The 27431-nt window shown below is 44.8% G+C and overlaps 1 protein-coding gene across 3 annotated transcripts in view; it reads right to left on the bottom strand.

Annotated features, from left to right (window-relative positions):
* add3b (adducin 3 (gamma) b) overlaps positions 1-25955 on the bottom strand; it is a 33580-nt gene extending 7625 nt beyond the window's left edge. The window contains exons 1-10 of one of the 3 annotated variants that reach the window (XM_041946830.1): positions 25676-25955; positions 9195-9394; positions 8138-8376; positions 5964-6108; positions 5090-5241; positions 4372-4452; positions 3257-3406; positions 2803-2946; positions 1806-1904; positions 739-912 (exon numbers count right to left, since the gene is read on the bottom strand). In XM_041946830.1, coding sequence (XP_041802764.1) covers positions 739-912; positions 1806-1904; positions 2803-2946; positions 3257-3406; positions 4372-4452; positions 5090-5241; positions 5964-6108; positions 8138-8338 — 1146 coding nt within the window. In that variant the 5' untranslated portion in view covers positions 8339-8376; positions 9195-9394; positions 25676-25955. Of the gene's footprint in view, positions 1-738; positions 913-1805; positions 1905-2802; positions 2947-3256; positions 3407-4371; positions 4453-5089; positions 5242-5963; positions 6109-8137; positions 8377-9194; positions 9545-25675 lie in introns of those variants that run through there. The other 2 variants (XM_041946831.1, XM_041946828.1) reach the window with 2 other exon arrangements.
* Between the last annotated feature and the right edge of the window lie 1476 nt (positions 25956-27431).

Genomic DNA, 27431 nt, shown 5'->3' with positions numbered 1-27431 from the left:
ATTAGCTGCGACCTTTAGAGTTTCAGGATAATTTTTGATGTCATCAACTAGCAAACTCAAGCGTCTGGCACAGACAGCCAGACCTCCTGTTGCAGTGAGTCTACTGGTATTTGCACCCAGCACCATATGCAACACTCGTGGAGAAAAGACCAAATCCCATTTCCAAACCGAGCACACTAGCGTCCTTCCACTAAGTGACTGTGTGGTCTGTGCGGCTGTAACTGCCCACAGCACGCCTCGCCATCTGGAAGCTATGATTGAGAGGGTGGGCGGGCTATGATCACAGAGTTAGCACAGCTGCAGCCCACTCCTGCCACAGTTGTTAGCGAGCAGCACACTCAAACAGACACAGCCTGACATCTTCAGTGTCCGCAGAACATGTCGGGGCCTGGTCATTAGCTGTGTGGTTAGGATAGCAGGGTTTCTATTGACACAAGTGCAGCACAGCACAGAAATCTTAAAGGTGTGACAGGACCAGCAGACAGCATGTTAGCACCAGACAGCAAACAGATCACTGTGGTCTGATGGTAATTACATGAGCATCTGCAGCTGTGGTGAAAAAACACTGACAGCTATCATTAAACAACAGGATTCAATTACACAAATCATCTTCGGATTAGACGAGGAAAAGCGCATCTAGTTTCATTGTGTTCTCTAATCAGGCACTTCCAGAGGAAGCGTCCAAGACAGGAAGCTCAAAGCATGATGGGTAAAAGGCACAGGTCAGGGTTCACCTACCAGGTTGTCCAGCATCCTCATAAGGGACTCGAACTCAGCCTCGCCCACTTTCCACTTGACCTCATTGTCCATCACCAGCCCGGCTGCGACCACTCCCTGGGTCAGGGGTTTAAACTTGTCCCTGTCCAGGAGCACGAGGTTGTCCACGCTGCCTGAGCACCCCAAAGCACTCACCTAAACAAAGACACGTGATAACGAACTCATGATTAATTAATCTGGAATTACGAGATAAATTATTATTCTGTGCCGAGTTATTGATGATTTCCCCTCCTGCAGTAAAAATAATAATCCTGAAATTTCAAGACATCCTTAGAGAGAGGGCATCCATTGCAGTCGGATTTTCACTTCAAAAGAATGGGAAATATGTGTGAACTGAGCTGTCAACACGTGTCAACAACAATAGGAAAACAAACACAGTCCAGACACTGCAGGGTGATGAAAAAACACCTCGACTGTCTCCCCGACACAGAGCAACCAGCGTCTGAGACACCGCAGGGATCCACCTGACTCTGACTCCATTCAGCGAGCTTCATTCAAGCCGACCAGTACACAGATTTACTTGATTTTTGATTATTTTTACTAGTCTCTCTTACATGCACATTAACACCGGACCTGTCTGCGAATGGTCGGTGCACACTCGGACTCAACACATGATCATGCGCGGGGAGGAAGGACTGCTGTTGGCTTTTCCCTGCAGAGAAGAGGGCCAACAGCCGAATTCCTGAATCAATCCTCAGCTCAGAGGTTAGCTGATAAGTTTGCCGATCGGACGCAGAGACCCAACTCTTTAAATAAGTTATTAGCAAGCATGTAAGGAGCCTAGGATAGCTCGACGTTAGGGTTGGGTTGTCGAGGTTAGCACGCTGCACAATATCAACTGGAAAACCTTATATACGCTATTATTCCAACAGGTGGAATGTGATGATTTCTACACATGCACTTGGCTCATGAATATGAAAAAGTGCATCAATTGCCACATCCTAGTTTAGAAACTGCTTGACTGGTGCAGTTGCATTTCATGACCAGGCCGAGGTAGTATCAAGAACAGGAAATCAAGCTTTTGATACCTGGATTTCGCAAGCTTGCTGCGAGTGGTAGACGTAGTGGAAAGCCTCTTCGACCGTTTCTCCCAAAGCCAGCAGCCCGTGGTTCCTCAGCATCATCACCTGAAAAACACAGGAAACACCTGAGCTGCCTGACGGCCCAGCATAGTCGCCACGACACACTGAGCAAATCCATCTGAGCTGATGTATATCCACATATGCTAATGTGAGCTGATTAATGCGCGTATGCGGCAGCTAGCAAATATTCCCACATACAGGACACACGTGTGGAACTAATACAGTCTCTGCATCTTACAGCGAAAACCCGCCATAAAACAAAACGTGCCGCTCATTGTGCAGTGCTGGAAATGTGAGCATCAGAAGGTGAACTGGGAAGCCAGATGAGATCGGTACCACCCACATATCTGTCTGTTAAATGCAAGGTTTCAGGCAGCGGTTGGTTACCCTAGCTTAGCATAAAGACTGACAGCAGGGGGAAACTATAGCCTAGCAGTGACTTCCTGGAGTTCTGGTTACCTAGCAACCTCGGGGTCATGACGAGACTAAAAGAAGTCACTGTGTCCAACCAAGAGATAGTCTAGCACAAAACCCAGAGCAGATTTTCTTTTCACGTTTGGAAAGGTACAGGCTAGCTGTTTCCTCCTGCTTCCGGTGTTTATGCTAAGCTAACAATCTCATGGCTGTCGCTTCATATTCTGCAGACAGACATGAGACTGGCATCAATCTCCACATCTAAATATCAGCAACTGAAGCAAATAAGTGTATTTCCCAAAAGGTATATTTCATTAAAATATGTTCCTGATATTCTCAATTTTAGACAAAATGCTTGTGGTTGAAGTTTTATTAAATTTTAGGAACAATATATTTGTGCGAATTCATTTACAACAGGTACGAATAACCTCGTAAACAACCAGTTGTGCATACGCTGTAATATAACAACCTGCTTTGTCCCATGAGAAAGGGAGCCTGTCATTAATGGAGTCCCTTGGTTTGACAGTACCTTGGCAGTCGGGCCCAGAGCTTTCTGAAACTCCACCTTCTCCTCTTTATTATCCAGGCTGCCATGGTAACCAAAGCAGCTCACGTCCCCCAGAAGCAAAGCCTCCTGGGAAATGGGCAGGATTCCACATTTCATCGAGGACACCTGTTAACGTGGAATAAAAGCCACCGAGACTGTGATGCACCAACATCTAAATAGAGCCACATTTTTTGCTATCAGGCACAAATAAAACTTGACACAGCGGTGTGCATCGTGCGCTGTGCATTTTACAGCCGAGCATCAAAGGAAATGGCAAAAGCGCATTACAGGGCGTCTGCATCTTAAATAACAAGGCACGCGGGGGGGGTGCTTTTAATTCTGCCTTTTTCCTCTGGTGCATCATAAGCATTTAGCAGCAGCCTTTATGCTTTGATTAAGATGAAGCTCAATTAACATTGGCCCGGAGCGTACTTACCGCAGCTGTGGCAGGGGTATGTATGTGGATGATACATCTCACGTCGGGGCGCATTGAGTAAATGGCAGCATGAGGCGCAAACCCAAAGTGGTCGATACCCATGTCAGTAGAGCCCTGGTCCACAACCTCACCGATTATGTTTACTTTCACCTTCGCATGGCAGAAACGAGAAGAACCCACCCATTGTTATTCCAGGACACAAAATAATAACTGTAAATACTAAACCTAGGTAGGTAATTACATACAGTATGGCTGGACCATTAAAGGCGCCCTGTGGAGTTTTCTTGTAAACAAAGTCATGTTTGCATTAATTAATTTCTTACAAAAACACATTGTGTGGATCCTTGAGGCCTAACAAAGTGGTGATTGTATTTCTTTCCTTTGCAAAACTGTTTTTTTTAAATAATATTTGGAACCTGCATTGTTTCCAACCATGTCTGCGAGCTGGCTAGCAGTCTCCTTCATCTTCCATCCCTGCTTGTGACATTTCTGTGCTTATGTGTGTAAAGTCACCCACGCACTTGTGTCTGTAGGTGTGTCCTTGAATTCAGGCACGTCATACAAACAAAGGGGCCTGCATGTAAAAAACACTGCTCCATAGTGCTACTAATAAAACTCCACAGAGTGTCTTTAAGGCAAAACTACTTCATTATGTACCTTCTATACACTTGATACTGCGCTATACTGAAGAATATTTCTATATTCATTTGCTTAATAACAAACAGATATTCCAGGTGGCCAGTAATATATTTACACATCCTGTATAACAGTCATCAAGACACGAATTCATTTTAAATATCCTAATATTAAAAAAATATCAGTTACTTTCTGTTTCTCTATGAATCTCAATCACTCTAATCACACTGCATTCTATATGCAGGTGTTTGGTTGAATGAAGCAAAGTTAGGACTTCAGTTTAACCATCAAATAAAAAGTCACAAAAATGTCTTACAGCACACACACAACATATTCCTCACAATGTTTCCAGTTTCAGGGTATTCATTCAATTATCTTCATTGTGATTTCACGAAAAATAGTGACATTGTTGCCTTGTGCGTGTTGTAAATTGCCCTGACAATGCAGTCTGTACTCAAACACACAGCCATTGTGCTTACCAAATTTGCCCCCGTCACCTCAGCAAAAGACAGACCTCGTGGGCTGATCAGAACATGGTCCTGCTCTTTATTGACCCGCACCTGAGACAAAACGAACACATTGTGATCCAAAATTCATCTGGGTTACGATGGAACGAGTGAATCCCAAGCTTCTGAAACGTCAGAGACTGAGATATACGTGTTATGTCTTTCTGACCCGTGTGACGCCTCTGCAGGAGTGTTTCCCCCTATAAATACTTGTCGGCCTGTTAAAAAGCACTGACGCCACAGGAGACCAAATCTCTACACTTAAAAAAGTTCTTTAAACTGGGTTAGCAGCTACTCGGAGCAGGGAGACCCATTTCACAGATTCAAGGGTACAGGAATCTCTGAACCACGGAAGAGACGCTCTCGTCATTCTGAAAAACACACACAAAAAAATCGGCGTGTGGGTTGATAAAACTTACTTTCTAGGCTTTCTCTTTGGGGAAAATCTGAGCTTTACATCTCGACATCGCAGGTGTTCATCACACATTTCAGCGCGAATTCCTGCTGTTGGGGAGCCGTACGTACTCACAAATGCGACTTTCCCCCAACCATAAATAATATATGGCTTCTGCAAATAAAGAGGTATTCCCCTTTAAGCCTTCCAGGAGCCGGAGAACGTAAAGATGCACAAACCTCGTGCGGCATACATAAGCAGATGTGCAGCGGAGCGAGGTGATGAAGTTGTACTCACAGTAATGTAGGAGCTTGTAAAACGAGCCCAGCTGAAGAGGTCAACAAGCCTGTAGAGGCTGGCCAGCCTGCAGCGGCTCTGCTTCTCGCCTTTAGCAAAGGAGGGAGACTCGATGCCGTACAGGTCATTGACTGGAGTCACCATCCCAAAGCCTGCCACAAGACATAACATCAGCTCTAACTTGTGATGCAGTAACAACATTAAATTTGCATTTTTTCTTTCTTTTACAAACATCTACAAGGATGTTTGCATGGTTTGCCTCCACGGTATATAAAGAGAAAACATGTTGGGGAGCTTGAGTCTCTGCAGCTGAAGCTTAAAAAAGGCCTTTCTCAGAATTCCCGACAAGAAACTGAAGGGTATTTTTGGGGCTGTGCTACCATATAAGGGAATTTAATGATACAGGACGCTATCTTTTACAGCCACTTTAGCTTTTTAAAAGAGCAGGTCTGCCTCTGCCACTTCACGGCTGTTCCCTACAGGAACGTTCTCCAAACATTTACGGTTTTTAAAGTTTGGTTTCTCAGCTCCAGGGTGCCCTGTGACCTCCCAGCAAACGCAAGGCAAAAAAAAAAGGCCAGGCTAACATGATTAGAATTGCAAACTGCTGTAATTCATTACCAAGACCGGTCATGAGGGCTACTTAATAGAAACACTGTCAGTGAAGAACGCCGTCAACAGCTCTCTGCCTTTTCTGCTGTTTCAGGGTTGTTCAGTGTCACAAGAGTCTGACAATTCAGCCCCTGACAATGAAGATATTCAGCCTGCATAATGCACACAGACAGAGTGTACACACTGAATGACAATCAGGCCCAGAGGGAGGCAGATGGAGATGTTCACACACACACAAACACTGAAACACACTGACACTCACTGATGGGCGAAGTCAAGGGGCCAACGCCTCCCAAGGTGCTGGCCATGACCAGGTCAGCAATCTGTCTGAGAGCCAGGAGACCTGTAGGGTTGTTGCCCTTCGTCAGCTGGTCCTGAATCAGGCCTTCCAGCTCATCCTTGAACACCTGTAGATAAAAAAGGGAGTTTCGTTTACGGTAAAGTGAGGAGAAAAGAGGAAGAAAGACAAACGGCATCACTCTCTTCGCGACTCAGAGATGCACAAGCCCACCTTAAACTCATTCCAACAACTCCTCGGGAAGTGTCAGGGAGCACAGCACGCTTTCATGCGCTCCTTATTACAACTGTACACAAATCACAACAGACCACTAAAAACCTCTTTGTGCGCCTGTGAAAGAAATGGGGAGGGGGGAGGCATTAAACCTGACTATCAATTTTTGCCTTCAACAGCAGCCTGTGAATCTTGAAACAGCACTGTTTCCCTGTGTGCTGCAGCTAAAGCTCCAGCATTCTGCTTCAACCGGCCACGGTTCCCATGGTGATGAGATGAGCTCCACTTGTTGGACCCGTTATGCAATCGCAGATGAGTGTGGGCTCGTCTTACTTCCATGCACTTCACTGGCATGTGTTTATTGCGGCGCCTTGTACTTCATCTAACCAGACTGCACTGCTTTGTTTATTTTCCATTTGGTTTACATTATACTCAGATAATATCTGCTATCACATGTAGGTGCAGGGTGAAAGGAAACTGCTGTATTTTCATTATCAGTGAATCATTTCAGCTATAGGATGTCAGGAAAGGGTGAGAAGATGTCTTTAAATTGCTTGTTTTTCAGTCCGAAACACAAAGATTCAGTTTAATATTGTGCAAGGCAGCAAATATTCACATCTGAGAAGCCTCAACCAGAGAAATTTGCTTGAAAAATTACTTAAACGCTTTATCAATCATCAAAATTGTTGCCAGATAACTGCCTGTCAAACGAGTAATTGTTTAGAGGTACGATCGATGTGTAAGAACTGGCCACCTGTCTTCGGTCGCTCCACCCAATCAGGAGGCAGCCTGTCACCAGAGTAATTGTTAAGTCCTTCTCCCTACACTCTTTGCTGTAGGCAGGGAAAACAGGGTCCAGGTGATCAGCGCATCAGACCAGGACTCTGGGGGACGATGAAGACCAGGCAGGCCGGGACAGGAGGGCCGTGAAGCGGGGGAGCAGCGAGAGGAGGGTGGAGCATCGGCAGCGTGGAAAAGCAGCGTCTAGAGCTGGGATATTATCACATCTAACTCAGAAAACGAACCAGGGTTGGTGATTGTTGCAACGGCGTTGTCGTTTATTTAGTTCCTGTCAAGTTTGAATGAAGTGTTTCACAATGAGTTAAGTCGCCATCTAAGCTCGTCTTAGTTCGTTAAAGGACAGAAACTTGAATTCAGAAGGTGTGCGGTTGTGTTTTTCTATTTAATGAGGAAAACAGGTGGAAAAATATTTAGTTTACTTTGATGATTTGTTAGACTAAAAAAACCTGACAGAACTCGTAGCAAACCTGCCGCTTGCAGGAGGCCTGAGCTGTACTGTCGATCTATCGCCTCCTGTGGCACAAAGCGGTATTACTAGACAGAGCGGCCCGCGGCTGCCTGGTTAGCATGCTAACTTCAGTCAATATCTCTGCAACACAACACGCAGACATCTTTCCCATAACGTCATATCTGTTATTTCTTCACATTCTGTCGATAATAACGTTAATTCATTCATATTTTTTTCACATTTTAAACTAAAATCCGGCCATTTCTTACACATCGTACCTTTAATGACTTCAGGCTCTGGCTACAATTGTGTATATTACGTGTCTTTAAGACATTTCTCAGATCATGCAGTCCACCTTTACCTTTGAAAAATATAGTTTAGTACACTTAATTTGTAATAACACTGGTGCTAAACCGAAGAGAAGACAAGTGATGTGTGGATGCTAAAACCCAGCTGCACACTACACTCCTTGATAACATCAACACACAGCTAAACCATGTCTAAGTGCGGCAGAGTGTATGAAATGACCTTCACATAAACAAGGAAAAAACAACGCATCTCAGTGTGTCTTATGAAGGTGCAGAGCCTCTCCGGCTGTAAAAGCGCTGCTCATGACTCATCCGCAGTAAAAGCTTGTGTGTAGGAGGACGCTCATATGGAGCTGCCGGCTACGTACCGGACTCTGCAGGATCTGGGTGACCCTCTTCTTCTGCTCCATCATGTTGAAGTCCTGCCTCAGGTCCGGCGACATGTTCCTGCTGCGGAGGTAGTCGGGGTCGCCCTGGTCCACACGGTCGAAGTAGCGCTCCTTGGAGTCGTTGCTGGACAGGGACAGGGTGAGGGACCCCGCCGCCTGCCTCACCTCCACCAGGCTCATCTCGATGGCTGCGCGGCCTCCTACTCGTCCGCTGGAAGCTGTGCGAGAGGAAGAATAAGAAAGGCATCAGCTTGCTTCACATCCAGGCTGTCAAGGCAACGGGTTGGCTTTTTCGGCAGAAAAGATACTGCATGGGTGCGAGGGTGACTCATGTAATTACAGGGATGGAGACAAAAGCGAGGAGGACATTGTTACATGACTGACGCTGCTTTCAAGTGCAAAGTGGTGATGTGCAGAGAAGGATGATTTAGTCACAGCTGCTGTGGACATGATGCTTTTTTTGTGTGTGTGTCCTACAGAAGCGCACTTCAATAAGGCGACAATGAATGTGAACATCTTCATCACTCAACAACTCTCTTCTCCAACACAGATGGAGGCCAGCTCAGAGAGTGTGAGATGAAAGTAGCACCAGTCTCCACACCTCTGCTGTTCAGGCGGAGGCTGCTTAGCTTTGTCAACACCGAACAAAAGGTGGGCCTCACATGCAAATGATGCACTGTGAGTGGCAGTTAGCGCCGTCGGTGCTGCGGCGTTACCTGTACGTTGGGGGTGGAGGGATACAGGAGATCAAGCCAGGACTACTTTACATTAAATTTCAGGCCTGGGAAGGGGATAGCTCCGCCGCGCCAAACCACAATAAAACTTTTCCTCCCGGTGCAGCAACAGCCTGTTACTCTGATCGTTGGGTGCGAGGCATCAAATTACAACTTGAAACCATTTATACCACAAAAAAGTAGCCTGGGAGTGGGGGGTCGCATTAGCCGAGGCTACACTTTGAGACTTGTTCAAGCTCAGCAAACACAAAGCGCGCACACGACCCCGGGAGGCAAACTGTGACTGTAAGTTGAAAATTTACCTGGAACAGAAAGCTCAGTTGGTGAATTAAGCGCCTCCGGATGGTGAGATGTCGATTTTCTGCGACACGGGCTCCAGAGTCGGGGTGGAAGGCGGACGGGCGTTATCCCCGGGTCTGATACATTGTGGCGGAGAACGAGGGAGAGCTTGCGGTGCGCAAACTTGCTGCAGCTCCGGTATCCAGACGGAGCGGACTGCCCGCTGCGCGTAAACACACGGTTGAAGAGGAGTGAAGAGAGTGTGCACGCATGGAGGAGGATGTGGGTGTGTTTGTGTGGGAAAAAAGGAAGAGTGACCATGTGACTTCACTCATCCACCCACTGCTGGGCCTTATGTATGCAGCGGGACAAAGGAATGGCCACTCAGGATCAGCCCAGCTTTTTTAGGCTCACTGTAGCTTGCTGTTCCTGCACGGGCTGCCGGTTCAGGGACCTTATTTCTGAGGTTCTGCCTCATCCCCTCTGCTAACATCCCAGAAGGAACTTGTTACAGGGTTGCAACAGCTCTCGGTGAGGATTTGAAGCCTGTGATATTTTTTATTTTATTTTATTTTTCTTCTTCCTCTCTCTGTGTATCTCTCTCTCTGTGTGATTCATTAACTCTTGCCACTTCATTTCATAAATAACTGAGGCTCCTGTGTTCCCGCAGCCCCTCAGCAGAGGTTTTCATCAAAGCTATATGGCCCAGCCATACCAAAGCAGAGCACTTCAAAGCCCGAACAAGTGCTCTCTTCAAAAAGTGAGACAAAAGTTTTCCAAAATATAGGATGTTTGCACTCTGACAGCGATGAAACACAGATGTTCCTTCATGGAGGAAAGACTGCACCATTTCTGATCCTGTGGTTCACATCACACTGTGCACAGTGAGCGTGTGCTTAATGTACACTCTGATTTAAATGGACTTGCATCAGATTTACCCACCACTTGACCACTTTTAACTTTACAGTCATATAGCACATCTTCGCCTAATGATAACACAGTGATAATAACGCCAGCTAATGCCATCTCATGCTTGGTTGACTCAGGAAACACTCGCACAGCGACTTTCTTCAAGCGAATTGAATCGTCTCTCTTACTGTAAACGGGCAATAAGATGGAGATGACAGCACGTGTGGGGCCGTGCAGCTTTGTCTGTGCTCAGACAGCAGGGATTCCTCCACTCTCGCCACCACCTCTCGACTCTTTTCTGCGTTGCTGGTCAGTCTCTCCAGAGTGCACCGGAGCAAGACTCAAATGCACTCCCAGCTCAGCGAACGCAACTCTGAGAATCTCTGAGCTTTCTCAGCACCCCGCTCCTGCCAGCCCACAGAGTTATTACGCCTTTAATCACGCACACTCACACAAATATCTGGGTTTTTGGGAGTCGGAGAGAGAGGGATTGGATCACTGACTGATATAACAATTCCAGGAAACAGAGTGGAGTCTGGGAGGCGGAGCAGATATGTGGACATATGGGTTGATGTAATGAAAAGCAGAACTTTCTCACTCCGGAGCTGTGTGACCCCCCTCAAACCCTGAAACCCTGCCTCTCTGTTTCTGGCAGAGTTCCCACCGAAACCACATACAAGCTTAAATGTCTGCACTCACACACACACTCTCCCTCTCTCTCTCTCACACACACACACATACACACACAACATCCTCCCACCGGCCAGCCCCCGCATTCTTGCTGACTATTTGAACTTTTCAGCTAGGGCAGTCTGTCTTGGTAGCATTGACCAAACGTCAGATGTTATTAGTCGACGTCTCATTCATACAGATTACTGCCGAGGATATTGATGTCCGCAGATAAAGGTGCAGCTTCTTGCCACAAACCAGCTACTCCACTGGAAATAACCTCCACATGCAGGCATGCAGATGCTGCCTGGAGAAATCAATGCAAACTAGAGCTTGTATAATAGAATAGATTGAGGGGAAATGACCATCTTTAGGAGATACGTCAAAGAGATTCCAACATTAACTGACGTGTGGCTCTTGTGCCAGCTTGGTTGAAGGAAGCGCTAAGAATGGCATGCTAATTTTCAGTCATACCAGACCTGATCTGAAACATATTAGTTTATTGAATCAATCCCTCTGAAATTCGTACTTTTACTTAAATGAAGGATCTGAATATTTCTTCCACCACTGCTCCTATAACACTCACAAAAGATAATTTTTTAAAAATGATCAGAATCGATGCAGCATGCAGAAACAGAGATATGGTCTCTTTTATTTCACGCTTCCCTCTTGTCAAAACCCGGTGCCTACTCGACCGCCGACAGTTCAGCTGGAGATTTGAGTGTAATGTAGCCTCGGGCCTCTAGCCTCGAGCAGCGATGAGGAGCGGGTACAGAGGTCTGGTAACCTCACCACTTTCTAACTCCACGCTTTGATGTGTAAAATCCGCGGAGTTTCAACTTTAACAGGAGGCTTCAAACTATGACAAGACAAGAAAAAGTCACAGTTGACTCTCCGTCTGAGAGGTTTGGAGGAGGAAGAGGAGGCGAAAGTTGACAACCTATCGTGCTAGATGAGGTAACGTTGTGTGAACTAGTGTTAATCCACGGTAAAGTGTGCGAGAGAGACATCAGCACCGCAAATAACAAGCAATGCCATGTTGTGGTTGCACTTTGGTTGAGCTCCAGAGAGAAGTCTGGTGCTGTGGCAGGCAGACATGCTATACTGACAAAGGAGGAATGCATGAAGCCACCTTTGACCTATGGATCCTCTCTCTCTCTCATGGTTTGGTCTCATCGCTGCTGCTTGTGGGTTTGAGGAGGTTTATGACGACACCGCTGCTGGTGCTTTATCTGGTTTCTCTGAGCAGGGAAAAGCTGAGGGATCTTTGTCCTTTGACAGGTACATGATATACTGCTCAGTAAGGGTACAGGGAGAATGTGAAGGAGGCCAGGATACGGTCTGCACTCTTGTTAACGTTACAAACTGGTAGAGCAACATAATAATAACGTACAGACATGCATGGAATGTGAATTGTAAAGTAATTAGTGGAAAATAAGGCCATTAAAGCATCTGAGGATTTAACCTTTTCCACTGCCTTAATTATTTTATTTAGAGAAATAATTGTGTTATTAAATGTACTTCATACTCCAGTGATTTAGTCTTGCACTTTACAGTTTGGGGGCTTCTGAGAAACAGATTAAAAGAAAACATTGATCCAGTTGAGCTCCACACTTGACTTTTGCCTTATTTCCACTGCTTGGTACGGCTCGCCTCGGCTCGTCTCAGCTCACGTGGAACTGTTCTTTTTTTGTTTTTTCACTGGATAGCACCTGGTAATCAGTGCTTTTCTGGCAACACCTCAGCCGAGTTTCCAAGTGAGCTGAGCCGACACTAAAAGGTGAAGAGAAAGCACTGCAGACCGCTGATCAGTCAGAGAGAATCATCACTCGCTCGACGCGAAGCAGCAGAGCCGTCTCGTCGTCTGTGCTGTGATGTCGGATTTCCTAAACTCTCCCGTGTTTTTCGGCACTCTTTTGTCTCGCTGCCTTGAGCCTTTTCTGACACAAAGTTTGTCTCCTTGCTGTGACAAGCAGCCACGTACCAAGAATCAACAAAAACCATTCACCTTCATATCCTCCGTCGGTCCTGTGTTTGTGTGTTTGTGTCACCTTGAAGGTGATGCCACAGCAGTTTCACTCAGTGTCGCTATGACGATCAGCTAGGCAGCCCGCCTGCATTGAGGGGGTACTATCTGCAGTCGAGATTGAAATCGAGAAAAGTAGCTGGTACCAAAGTGAGTCAAGCCAAGTCTAGGTGTACCATTCAGTGGAAACAAGACATTAGAGCCACAGAAATGCTGGATCCGACCCTTCCCATGATGCAACTCTGTGGTGTGCTTCATTGGGCCGTCCTTGCCTAGACAACCTGCCCATCTTTCAAACGCCACAGACCCAGTTCTAAACACAAACTTTATAAGCTGTCAAGATGAGATAACCCTAATGACATCACAATGACATCGTCAGGGTTATTTTCTTCAATTCGAAGCTCCTTCAGAGCCACAGACGACATTATACCGCTTTGACAGCAGCACTCAAACAAGACAAACAAACTGATATTTGTGTGTCAAACAGGTGAAGTTCCTCTTTAAAACACTGAATTTCATTGACTTTTTCTATGATTTTCAAAACTCACCAATTAGTCCATGATAATCGTCAGGCTGTGTCAGAAAGTCACATACTGAGCACTATGACAGTACTCTACGCTCTACGCAAAACCCAAACAGCATTTCTTTATCTTTCATGCTCATTTTCCCCCAGGATTCTTTCATAGCTCTGGACTTTTTTATTGTCAGGCCATTAAAAGTAATTTAAAGACATGATAACTGAGCACTAGATTACATCAAACCAGACTTTAGGTGATGGTGCCCCCTTGTTAACGCCGTTAGCTCTGTTAGCTCTGTTAGCACAGTTAGCTCTGTTAGCGCTAGCGCCGTTAGCTCTATTCGCACCGCTAGCTGTTAGCTCAGTTAGTGTTAGCTCTGTTAGCTCCGTCAGCATTAGCTCCATTCATGTTTATTAATTCAGTTCATTAATTCATGTTAACAGAGACATGAAGCAGAGGAGAGAAGCAGACACAGACAGCTGAGGTGATCAACAGAGACAGACAAGGAGAAAGCCACAGAAACACAGCTGAGAGCAATTCATTAATCAGGGACTGACTACCTCTGATATCTGCCGTTTTCTCAATTTGCAGCCTTTTTCAATTGTCCGCTGCTTCGCCATAGTTTCTCCTAGAGACTTCATTCAAACTTTAAAACGTAGATAATTTTGTCGGCTCAAAATGACCCTCGGCACATTTTGATATCTCTTACGGTTTTCGAGCTATGACCATCGAAGGCCGACGTAAGACGCAAACAACTGCGATAAATTTCCCATAAGAAATGAATGGGGAAATTTCCTCAAATTTCAGCCTTTTTCAATTGTCCGCTGCTCGGGCATACTTGGTCCTAGAGACTTCATTCAAACTTTAAAACGTAGATAATTTTGTCGGCTCGAACACACCCCGTGTCCCTTTCAAAATTTCCCAGAGGGAATTTTCTAGTTATTAGGGACACGGGGCAACGTCCCGAGTCACTGGCTCCTACAGCTATTTCATAGCTGCAGGAGCCAGTGACTCGGGGCGTAGCCCCGAGTCACTTATTACTATCCCGCGCGTTTCTTCTTCTTCTTCTTATTAGGGACACGGGGCAACGTCCCGAGTCACTGGCTCCTACAGCTATGAAATAGCTGCAGGAGCCAGTGACTCGGGGCGTAGCCCCGAGTCACTTATTACTATCCCGCGCGTTTCTTCTTCTTCTTCTTCTTATTATTTTTCATCTTCCTCCAAGTTTTCGTCCTCAAACTCGTCCCACAGCTTTGAGAAAACCCTCGCAAATTATATATCAAAACGTGCGTATTGTTCGGGATCGGTGTGCTATTACTTTTCTCAAATTTATCGCAGTTTTTCGCGTCGTAAGACGCGAAAAACTGCGATAAATTTCCCATAAGAAATGAATGGGACGGGCGAAAAAAACAAGATTGAAATTGGAGTTTTTCAAACATCTGTAGCTCAGGCATACATTCACCGAGAGACTTCATTTCAACTTTAAAATGTAGACCCAAGTCTGGTCTATTGGTGTGTTCATCCACATTTTGATTGGTCCTATAGTTTTTGATCAGTCACTGTTCAATGACAGTGATCGTTTGGCGGGAAATTTTGAGATTATAATGGGTGTGTATTGCGCGGAATGTTCGTGCTAGAGTGCGTGCTAGAGTGGCACAGAGTCTAAAAACGATCTGAAAATCTTCTCGTTTTCTCGTCGCTACGGCCACAAATTACACTCTACACGCATAATTTTGGGATCTTTTGTAGACAAACTTGTCCTCTTTCGTGTGATGTCCTCGAAAAAGCCGAGAGACTTACTGAATTTAAATAGTGAGACGTTTTGTGCAGCCAGCGCCCTCCTGTTCTCCCATTAAGTCCCATGTTAAAATTCAGAGCTGTTTTGTGAGCAAAGCAGAAATGCCTCCTGTCTTTAGATCGCCATAAAACGAAAAGTTGTTGTGTCAGGAATAAAACGAGGAGATGGTCGGACTCAGGAAGTTCTCGGGAGTCCGATGATCTATAGTACACTCTGATACGAGGTACGGTTCTCTCACCAGAGGATTTAGTTCAGGAGGTTCGCCGAACCCAAATCTCACTGCATACAATACAAACTCCTGTTCTCTGAGTCGCAGAGTCTTTTTAAGTCGACCATTTTGTCATTTTTCTAAAGAATATCTGGACATAAAACACACGTACATCTGGCCCAGACTTGTCCGCATCTCACAGTGTAATCGGTTTTTTGATAGCAGCTACGGTTTTGTCACAATCGCAAGTTGTTCGGAAGAAACCGACAGCGAAAAAGCCGCTTTTCAAGGGAAGAGTTTAACAGGTGCAACTGTCATTTACACACACACCGGTCAATAACCCACGCACACACATCTGCAGGACAACAAGCCTGAGAATGATTATCTTAACGAGCTCAGTCAAAACAAGGGCATTGTTTGAAAACAATCTCCATCCAACAAACAGTTAAACTCAGCTTCACCAAGCGCTTTGCCAAAAAGGTTGAGAAAGTAGTCACACAAACACACACACAAGCAGGGCTAACCAACAGCTAAAAAGTGATTAAAAACAAGCACGTCAAAACTGAACAGGAACAGGTAAAAAGTGGGAGAGGTAGAGAGGTAATTATCAGCAGGTGGGGCAGAAGTTACACACGCACACAAACAAACACACACACACACACACATTCAGACACACATATACCAGACACATCTCCATGTAGGAGCTGGTTGGGCTGCTTGTGTAGTTCAAGCAGACACACACACACAAACAGACGAAGACACACACATACGCAGTCACACACAACGACAGATACATAAACACACACACACAGACAAATGCATAATGAAAACCCCATCCCCCCGCCCCCTTGTTAACGCCGTTAGCTCTGTTAGCTCTGTTAGCACAGTTAGCTCTGTTAGCATTAGCGCCGTTAGCTCTATTCGCGCCGTTAGCTGTTAGCTCCGTTAGTGTTAGCTCCGTTAGTGTTAGCTCTGTTAGCTCTGTTAGCATTAACTCCATTCATGCTTATTGATTCAGTTCATTAATTCATGTTAACAGAGACATGAAGCAGAGGAGAGAAGCAGACACAGACAGCTGAGGTGATCAACAGAGACAGACAAGGAGAAAGCCACAGAAACAGACGAAGACACACACATACGCAGTCACACACAACGACAGATACATAAACACACACACACAGACAAATGCATAATGAAAACCCCATCCCCCCGCCCCCTTGTTAACGCCGCTAGCTCTATTAGCTCTGTTAGCACAGTTAGCTCTGTTTGCGTTAGCGCCGTTAGCTCTATTCGCACCGTTAGCTGTTCGCTCCATTAGTGTTAGCTCTGTTAGCTCTGTTAGCATTAGCTCCATTCATGTTTATTGATTCAGTTCATTAATTCATGTTAACAGAGACATGAAGCAGAGGAGAGAAGCAGACACAGACAGCTGAGGTGATCAACAGAGACAGACAAGGAGAAAGCCACAGAAACACAGCTGAGAGCAATTCATTAATCAGGGACTGACTGCCTCTGATATCTGCCGTTTTCTCACATTGCAGCCTTTTTCAATTGTCCGCTGCTTCGCCATAGTTTCTCCTAGAGACTTCATTCAAACTTTAAAACGTAGATAATTTTGTCGGCTCCAAATGACCCTCGGCACATTTTGATATCTCTTACGGTTTTCGAGCTATGACCATCGAAGGCCGACGTAAGACGCGAACAACTGCGATAAATTTCCCATAAGAAATGAATGGGGAAATTTCCTCAAATTTCAGCCTTTTTCAATTGTCCGCTGCTCGGCCATACTTTGTCCTAGAGACTTCATTCAAACTTTAAAACGTAGATAATTTTGTCGGCTCGAACACACCCCGTGTCCCTTTCAAAATTTCCCAGGGGGAATTTTCTAGTTAGGGACACGGGGCAACGTCCCGAGTCACTGGCTCCTACAGCTATGAAATAGCTGCAGGAGCCAGTGACTCGGGGCGTAGCCCCGAGTCACTTATTACTATCCCGCGCGTTTCTTCTTCTTCTTCTTCTTATTATTATTATTATTTTTCATCTTCCTCCAAGTTTTCGTCCTCAAACTCGCCCCGCAGCTTTGAGAAAACCCTCGCAAATTATATATCAAAACGTGCGTATTGTTCGGGATCGGTGTGCTATTACTTTTCTCAAATTTATCGCAGTTTTTCGCGTCGTAAGACGCGAAAAACTGCGATAAATTTCCCATAAGAAATGAATGGGACGGGCGAAAAAAACAAGATTGAAATTGGAGTTTTTCAAACATCTGTAGCTCAGGCATACATTCACCGAGAGACTTCATTTCAACTTTAAAATGTAGACCCAAGTCTGGTCTATTGGTGTGTTCATCCACATTTTGATTGGTCCTATAGTTTTTGATCAGTCACTGTTCAATGACAGTGATCGTTTGGCGGGAAATTTTGAGATTATAATGGGTGTGTATTGCGCGGAATGTTCGTGCTAGAGTGCGTGCTAGAGTGGCACAGAGTCTAAAAACGATCTGAAAATCTTCTCTTTTTCTCGTCGCTACGGCCACAAATTACACTCTACACGCATAATTTTGGGCTCATTTTGTAGACAAACTTGTCCTCTTTCGTGTGATGTCCTCGAAAAAGCCGAGAGACTTACTGAATTTAAATAGTGAGACGTTTTGTGCAGCCAGCGCCCTCCTGTTCTCCCATTAAGTCCCATGTTAAAATTCAGAGCTGTTTTGTGAGCAAAGCAGAAATGCCTCCTGTCTTTAGATCGCCATAAAACGAAAAGTTGTTGTGTCAGGAATAAAACGAGGAGATGGCCGGACTCAGGAAGTTCTCGGGAGTCCGATGATCTATAGTACACTCTGATACGAGGTACGGTTCTCTCACCAGAGGATTTAGTTCAGGAGGTTCGCCGAACCCAAATCTCACTGCATACAATACAAACTCCTGTTCTCTGAGTCGCAGAGTCTTTTTAAGTCGACCATTTTGTCATTTTTCTAAAGAATATCTGGACATAAAACACACGTACATCTGGCCCAGACTTGTCCGCATCTCACAGTGTAATCGGTTTTTTGATAGCAGCTACGGTTTTGACACAATCGCAAGTTGTTCGGAAGAAACCGACAGCGAAAAAGCCGCTTTTCAGTTAACAGGTGTAACTGTCATTTACACACACACCGGTCAATAACCCACGCACACACATCTGCAGGACAACAAGCCTGAGAATGATTATCTTAACGAGCTCAGTCAAAACAAGGGCATTGTTTGAAAACAATCTCCGTCCAACAAACAGTTAAACTCAGCTTCACCAAGCGCTTTGCCAAAAAGGTTGAGACAGTAGTCACACAAACGCACACACAAGCAGGGCTAACCAACAGCTAAAAAGTGATTAAAAACAAGCACGTCAAAACTGAACAGGAACAGGTAAAAAGTGGGAGAGGTAGAGAGGTAATTATCAGCAGGTGGGGCAGAAGTTACACACGCACACAAACAAACACACACACACACACACATTCAGACACACATATACCAGACACATCTCCATGTAGGAGCTGGTTGGGCTGCTTGTGTAGTTCAAGCAGACACACACACACAAACAGACGAAGACACACACATACGCAGTCACACACAACGACAGATACATAAACACACACACACAGACAAATGCATAATGAAAACCCCATCCCCCCGCCCCCTTGTTAACGCCGTTAGCTCTATTAGCTCTGTTAGCACAGTTAGCTCTGTTAGCGTTAGCGCTGTTAGCTCTATTCGCACCGCTAGCTGTTAGCTCCGTTAGTGTTAGCTCTGTTAGCTCCGTCAGCATTAGCTCCATTCATGTTTATTGATTCAGTTCATTAATTCATGTTAACAGAGACATGAAGCAGAGGAGAGAAGCAGACACAGACAGCTGAGGTGATCAACAGAGACAGACAAGTAGAAAGCCACAGAAACAGACGAAGACACACACATACGCAGTCACACACAACGACAGATACATAAACACACACACACAGACAAATGCATAATGAAAACCCCATCCCCCCGCCCCCTTGTTAACGCTGTTAGCTCTATTAGCTCTGCTAGCACAGTTAGCTCTGTTAGCGCTACCGCCGTTAGCGATATTCGCACCGTTAGCTGTTAGCTCAGTTAGTGTTAGCTCTGTTAGCTCTGTTAGCATTAGCTCCATTCATGTTTATTGATTCAGTTCATTAATTCATGTTAACAGAGACATGAAGCAGAGGAGAGAAGCAGACACAGACAGCTGAGGTGATCAACAGAGACAGACAAGGAGAAAGCCACAGAAACACAGCTGAGTGCAATTCATTAATCAGGGACTGACTACCTCTGATATCTGCCGTTTTCTCAATTTGCAGCCTTTTTCAATTGTCCGCTGCTCGGCCATACTTTGTCCTAGAGACTTCATTCAAACTTTAAAACGTAGATAATTTTGTCGGCTCAAACGCACCCCGTGTCCCTTTCAAAATTTCCCAGGGGGAATTTTCTAGTTATTATTTTTCATCTTCCTCCAAGTTTTCGTCCCTTAACTCGCCCCGCAGCTTTGAGAAAACCCTCGCAAATTATATATCAAAACGTGCGTATTGTTCGGGATCGGTGTGCTATTACTTTTCTCAAATTTATCGCAGTTTTTCGCGTCGTAAGACGCGAAAAACTGCGATAAATTTCCCATAAGAAATGAATGGGACCGGTGAAAAAAACAAGATTGAAATTGGAGTTTTTCAAACATCTGTAGCTCAGGCATACATTCACCGAGAGACTTCATTTCAACTTTAAAATGTAGACCCAAGTCTGGTCTATTGGTGTGTTCATCCACATTTTGATTGGTCCTATAGTTTTTGATCAGTCACTGTTCAATGACAGTGATCGTTTGGCGGGAAATTTTGAGATTATAATGGGTGTGTATTGCGCGGAATGTTCGTGCTAGAGTGCGTGCTAGAGTGGCACAGAGTCTAAAAACGATCTGAAAATCTTCTCTTTTTCTCGTCGCTACGGCCACAAATTACACTCTACACGCATAATTTTGGGCTCATTTTGTAGACAAACTTGTCCTCTTTCGTGTGATGTCCTCGAAAAAGCCGAGAGACTTACTGAATTTAAATAGTGAGACGTTTTGTGCAGCCAGCGCCCTCCTGTTCTCCCATTAAGTCCCATGTTAAAATTCAGAGCTGTTTTGTGAGCAAAGCAGAAATGCCTCCTGTCTTTAGATCGCCATAAAACGAAAAGTTGTTGTGTCAGGAATAAAACGAGGAGATGGCCAGACTCAGGAAGTTCTCGGGAGTCCGATGATCTATAGTACACTCTGATACGAGGTACGGTTCTCTCACCAGAGGATTTAGTTCAGGAGGTTCGCCGAACCCAAATCTCACTGCATACAATACAAACTCCTGTTCTCTGAGTCGCAGAGTCTTTTTAAGTCGACCATTTTGTCATTTTTCTAAAGAATATCTGGACATAAAACACACGTACATCTGGCCCAGACTTGTCCGCATCTCACAGTGTAATCGTTTTTTTGATAGCAGCTACGGTTTTGACACAATCGCAAGTTGTTCGGAAGAAACCGACAGCGAAAAAGCCGCTTTTCAAGGGAAGAGTTTAACAGGTGCAACTGTCATTTACACACACACCGGTCAATAACCCACGCACACACATCTGCAGGACAACAAGCCTGAGATGATTATCTTAACGAGCTCAGTCAAAACAAGGGCATTGTTTGAAAACAATCTCCGTCCAACAAACAGTTAAACTCAGCTTCACAAAGCGCTTTGCCAAAAAGGTTGAGACAGTAGTCACACAAACACACACACAAGCAGGGCTAACCAACAGCTAAAAAGTGATTAAAAACAAGCACGTCAAAACTGAACAGGAACAGGTAAAAAGTGGGAGAGGTAGAGAGGTAATTATCAGCAGGTGGGGCAGAAGTTACACACGCACACAAACAAACACACACACACACACACATTCAGACACACATATACCAGACACATCTCCATGTAGGAGCTGGTTGGGCTGCTTGTGTAGTTCAAGCAGACACACACACACAAACAGACGAAGACACACACATACGCAGTCACACACAACGACAGATACATAAACACACACACACAGACAAATGCATAATGAAAACCCCATCCCCCCGCCCCCTTGTTAACGCCGTTAGCTCTGTTAGCTCTGTTAGCACAGTTAGCTCTGTTAGCGCTAGCGCCGTTAGCTATATTCGCACCTTTAGCTGTTAGCTCAGTTAGTGTTAGCTCTGTTAGCTCTGTTAGCATTAGCTCCATTCATGTTTATTGATTCAGTTCATTAATTCATGTTAACAGAGACATGAAGCAGAGGAGAGAAGCAGACACAGACAGCTGAGGTGATCAACAGAGACAGACAAGGAGAAAGCCACAGAAACACAGCTGAGAGCAATTCATTAATCAGGGACTGACTACCTCTGATATCTGCCGTTTTCTCAAATTGCAGCCTTTTTCAATTGTCCGCTGCTTCGCCATAGTTTCTCCTAGAGACTTCATTCAAACTTTAAAACGTAGATAATTTTGTCGGCTCGAACGCACCCCGTGTCCCTTTCAAAATTTCCCAGGGGGAATTTTCTAGTTATTTTTCATCTTCCTCCAAGTTTTCGTCCTCAAACTCGCCCCGCAGCTTTGAGAAAACCCTCGCAAATTATATATCAAAACGTGCGTATTGTTCGGGATCGGTGTGCTATTACTTTTCTCAAATTTATCGCAGTTTTTCGCGTCGTAAGACGCGAAAAACTGCGATAAATTTCCCATAAGAAATGAATGGGACCGGTGAAAAAAACAAGATTGAAATTGGAGTTTTTCAAACATCTGTAGCTCAGGCATACATTCACCGAGAGACTTCATTTCAACTTTAAAATGTAGACCCAAGTCTGGTCTATTGGTGTGTTCATCCACATTTTGATTGGTCCTATAGTTTTTGATCAGTCACTGTTCAATGACAGTGATCGTTTGGCGGGAAATTTTGAGATTATAATGGGTGTGTATTGCGCGGAATGTTCGTGCTAGAGTGCGTGCTAGAGTGGCACAGAGTCTAAAAACGATCTGAAAATCTTCTCTTTTTCTCGTCGCTACGGCCACAAATTACACTCTACACGCATAATTTTGGGATCAGTTTGTAGACAAACTTGTCCTCTTTCGTGTGATGTCCTCGAAAAAGCTGAGAGACTTACTGAATTTAAATAGTGAGACGTTTTGTGCAGCCAGCGCCCTCCTGTTCTCCCATTAAGTCCCATGTTAAAATTCAGAGCTGTTTTGTGAGCAAAGCAGAAATGCCTCCTGTCTTTAGATCGCCATAAAACGAAAAGTTGTTGTGTCAGGAATAAAACGAGGAGATGGTCGGACTCAGGAAGTTCTCGGGAGTCCGATGATCTATAGTACACTCTGATACGAGGTACGGTTCTCTCACCAGAGGATTTAGTTCAGGAGGTTCGCCGAACCCAAATCTCACTGCATACAATACAAACTCCTGTTCTCTGAGTCGCAGAGTCTTTTTAAGTCGACCATTTTGTCATTTTTCTAAAGAATATCTGGACATAAAACACACGTACATCTGGCCCAGACTTGTCCGCATCTCACAGTGTAATCGGTTTTTTGATAGCAGCTACGGTTTTGTCACAATCGCAAGTTGTTCGGAAGAAACCGACAGCGAAAAAGCCGCTTTTCAAGGGAAGAGTTAACGACAGGTGCAACTGTCATTTACACACACACCGGTCAATAACCCACGCACACACATCTGCAGGACAACCAGCCTGAGAGTGATTATCTTAACGAGCTCAGTCAAAACAAGGGCATTGTTTGAAAACAATCTCCGTCCAACAAGCAGTTAAACTCAGCTTCAGAAAGCTCTTTGCCAAAGAGGTTGAGACAGTAGTCACACAAATGCACACACAAAAAGAGCTAACCAACAGCTAAAAAGTGATTAAAAACAAGCACGTCAAAACTGAACAGGAACAGGTAAACAGTGGGAGAGGTGCAGAGGTAATTATCAGCAGGTGGGGCAGAAGTTACACACGCACACACACACACACACATTCAGACACACATATACCAGACACATCTCCATGTAGGAGCTGGTTGGGCTGCTTGTGTAGTTCAAGCAGACACACACACACAAACAGACGAAGACACACACATACGCAGTCACACACAATGACAGATACATAAACACATACACACAGACAAATGCATAATGAAAACCCCATCCCCCCGCCCCCTTGTTATCGCTGTTAGCTCTGTTAGCTCTGTTAGCACAGTTAGCTCTGTTAGCGTTAGCGCCGTTAGCTCTATTCGCACCGTTAGCTGTTCGCTCCGTTAGTGTTAGCTCTGTTAGCTCCGTTAGCATTAGCTCCATTCATGTTTATTGATTCAGTTCATTAATTCATGTTAACAGAGACATGAAGCAGAGGAGAAAGCCACAGAAACACAGCTGGGACCAGTTCATTAATCAGGGACTGACTGCCTCTGATATCTGCTGTTTTCTCAAATTGCAGCCTTTTTCAATTGTCCGCTGCTTCGCCATAGTTTCTCCTAGAGACTTCATTCAAACTTTAAAACGTAGATAATTTTGTCGGCTCAAAATGACCCTCGGCACATTTTGATATCTCTTACGGTTTTCGAGCTATGACCATCGAAGGCCGACGTAAGACGCAAACAACTGCGATAAATTTCCCAAAAGAAATGAATGGGGAAATTTCCTCAAATTTCAGCCTTTTTCAATTGTCCGCTGCTCGGCCATACTTTGTCCTAGAGACTTCATTCAAACTTTAAAACGTAGATAATTTTGTCGGCTCCAACACACCCCGTGTCCCTTTCAAAATTTCCCAGAGGGAATTTTCTAGTTAAGTTAATATAATCCTGTTTAGATTGTTCTCTCTGTGTTTATTAAAGCTACTGTCTGACTTGGACAATTTAAATGACTGATCAGAGCATTATGTAAATGTGCTGGGACTGGTCCAAAACACAATCAGAGGTTACTGAGCACAGAGGGCTGTAGCTGCATCTCCTTCACGTGTAACGGGAGCTTCCCTACTGTAGTTTTCCAGGAATACTGTACATTAAAATACACATTTGCATTAAGCTAAACTCGCACGCAAAGCTTTTGCATCAAGTACGGCGAGTTCGAGAGAGAGGAGAACTTGTTCCAAAGAGTTTTTATTTTTGCTGCAAAACAATGCCATTGTTTTGATAACTTCACACAGAATATATCACCCTGCAACTTGCTAAAAATGGTCCTGCTACACTCCCACAGCAGGGTGGGTGGCAACAACAGAGCACACTTTGAACCTGAAACAATTTACATTGTTACAGTTGGATCAGTGCCTTCGCAGCTTTTGGGTGCAGGACTGCGTCGGCACACACATGCACGCAATCACACACGCATACGCACACTGCAGTGGTGTGGAAAGAGGCAGACTTTGTTTATTTAAGTGGAGGAGCTGGCTGTAGTCCCTACTGCGGTTGTCTTTGGATGGCCACCATGTTGGAGATCTAGTGGTTAGTGTGTGGTTCACTTTAACTCTGACTAACAGATCCTTTGTATGTTGTCACGTTGTAAAGCGACGCCGTGGGAATATGAGGTGGTGATTTTCAATTAAGTAACGCTGTAAAAACCCTGTAAACCACTAACCTTTACACCAAAACCAGACATTTACTACAAATATCCAAATGTAGAGCAGTAAAGGAACGCCATTTATCATGAAACTCATTTAGTGAGAGCTGATGACATCATAAAACTTAATGTTACGTAAAATTCATAAAATGAAAACTGTGTAAAAATGCACACTGGAACAGGAAAAATCCTTTGCACGGGTGAAGGGGTTTGGGTCTCGACCTGCCTTTTCGGTTTTATGGCTGTCTATAACTCACATCACCAGGCACACATATTATGAAATCCTGTGCTTCCCCCAGCCCCACATCTAAAGTCAACAAATCCTTGTTCAGAGTAATGTTTCTAGAGGGTGACATTAATTGAAAGCAGCTGTTTGAAGCCTCTGCAGCTGGAGCTGACAGTGCAGCTGCACACAGGCCAGTTTAGCAATGAAGACCTACTACGATGTCAAATCTAGAAAACGATGGGAAAATGGATGCAATCAAGTCGTGCAGCAGAAAAGTTAGTTTCATGTACTCAAGGAAATCATCTCACAAAAACAAGAAATTTGCTAATAAACGTCTTGGATCATGGATCATAAAGTGCCCTTTACCTGCTATCAGTGCACTGAAAATACGCTCTTGCTCTCCCAAAGCTTCAAAGCCGGCAGATCACAGAAATGCACCACGCCACATAACTTATTTGCTTTGATCCGAGCTCCAGCGAATGTCTGCTACAATGGGTAAAAAAGTAAAAAAAACAACTTACATTGTTGGTCGTTTCTACTCTTATCCTGCAGGAGAATTCTTCAGGTTTTACTTCAAACTCCCACGGTTCCACCAGTTGCTCGCTGTTTACATTATCACTTTGAAGAGGGTCATCTGGTTTTTCCCAGAAGGGAGCCAACTGCTGCTTTGCCTCCTGAACTCCCTCGGCTCCTCTGTGACAGCGGCTGCCTATTCTCACAGGAAAGCAGGCAGGCTTGTCAGAGGAGGTTCTGGAGACCAAGCTTCCAGATGGGACTGGACTGGACTGAAAAAATGGGAGGTACGAGCTTCCACCCACAACATATATACATATTGTGTATATCCTTATCCTTCCCTGCTGCAATCTCCCTAAATCGCATGTGATACAAAGCACTTCAAAACTCGAGCTCGTGGAGGTAATGCTACATGTTTTATTAAGCAGGAATTACTTGCAGATCTGTATCTAACCATAAATGGAGGAAAACTGCAGCAATCTCCTGCCAAGCATATTTTTCCTCTGCATATTGAGCGTGCCTCATGTTCTAAATTTTGCTGTTGAGGAGGACATTGCACACAGTGAACGCTTGCCCGCTATCACCTCCTCCCACATACTCTCTTACAGTGAGTGTGTAGGATGTGCTGCTCTCCCTCTGCACAGCACCACCTGAATACGTCGGGCATCTGAAGAGTGCATGCTATGGCTGGGTAGAAGGGAGGAATATGAGGTAATTACAAGCTATAGGCAGCAAATTAGCATTTTGACTACAAATGCAAATGCACGCATGATGAGAAATGATCAAACAGTATATGTGGGAGAAAGCAGACCACGCGTGGCCATGATAGGTGGGTCTGGGGGCAGTGTCTTATCAAAATACGAATAATAAGAGTGTTAGCTCATCATCAGCAGGGCTCCGTTGTGACCTCTACAATATGAAATCTATAATGTTTATGTTCGCAATAAACACAGATATCATCCATGTAATGAAAATCCAGATGTTTGGGAGGAGAAACCAACAGGAAACTGTCCACAGATGATTTTATTTGAGTTGGCAGCAGCTGATGAGTTAAATTTAGACGTTTCTCTTTTCCCCTCCGCTACCCTACGTTGTTGTTTTCCTTGCGCAGGCTGATAAAACATTCATTTCCTGAGCTTTCTGCAATCGCTGAACCACACCCACAGTCAAAGAGCGCACCCAGCCAGGTCAAAGGTCACGCTCAGATGAAGACAAGTTTTTAACATAAACATCCAAATGGTGAGGCTCACACACTTCCTCCATACTGCCATAACTCAGAGTTCAGTTATTGCATTTTTGTTATACACCCCCACCCCCCACCCATCTCCACCCAACACACACACACACAGAATGTGAGAGACTGAAAAAGTTTCTAAAATGATGGCATGTCTGGTTAAACTTGTCAAACAATATTCCTACACTACACTGCCATCTAGTGAGGGCTTCCAAACATAATGGCAGTAAAAGATGTCACCTCTCCTCCTGCGTCTCCTCCTGCGTCTCCTCCTGTCACTAACGCTCTCGTGCTCTCTGTCTCGTTTCGCTTGTGGACAGGCTGAACCAGCTATCTGGAAAATCAAGAAAATAAGAAGCTTGGGGCAGTGGAGACAGGGAACGTCACTCTGTGGCTGGTAGCTTTGGGCTGTTTCGTGCTTCAGATTTGGCCAAAAACATACTGCAGGTTGTTCCAGTGAGGAGTGTTGCTCTGTGCTTTGTGTTGTTAAAAGGCTGCAGAGCGGAACCACATCTGCAAGTGTGTTAATT

This window comes from Chelmon rostratus, chromosome 11 (genome assembly GCF_017976325.1).
Source record: "Chelmon rostratus isolate fCheRos1 chromosome 11, fCheRos1.pri, whole genome shotgun sequence".
NCBI lineage: Eukaryota > Metazoa > Chordata > Actinopteri > Chaetodontiformes > Chaetodontidae > Chelmon > Chelmon rostratus.
This window is presented reverse-complemented; position numbering and strand designations above follow the sequence as displayed.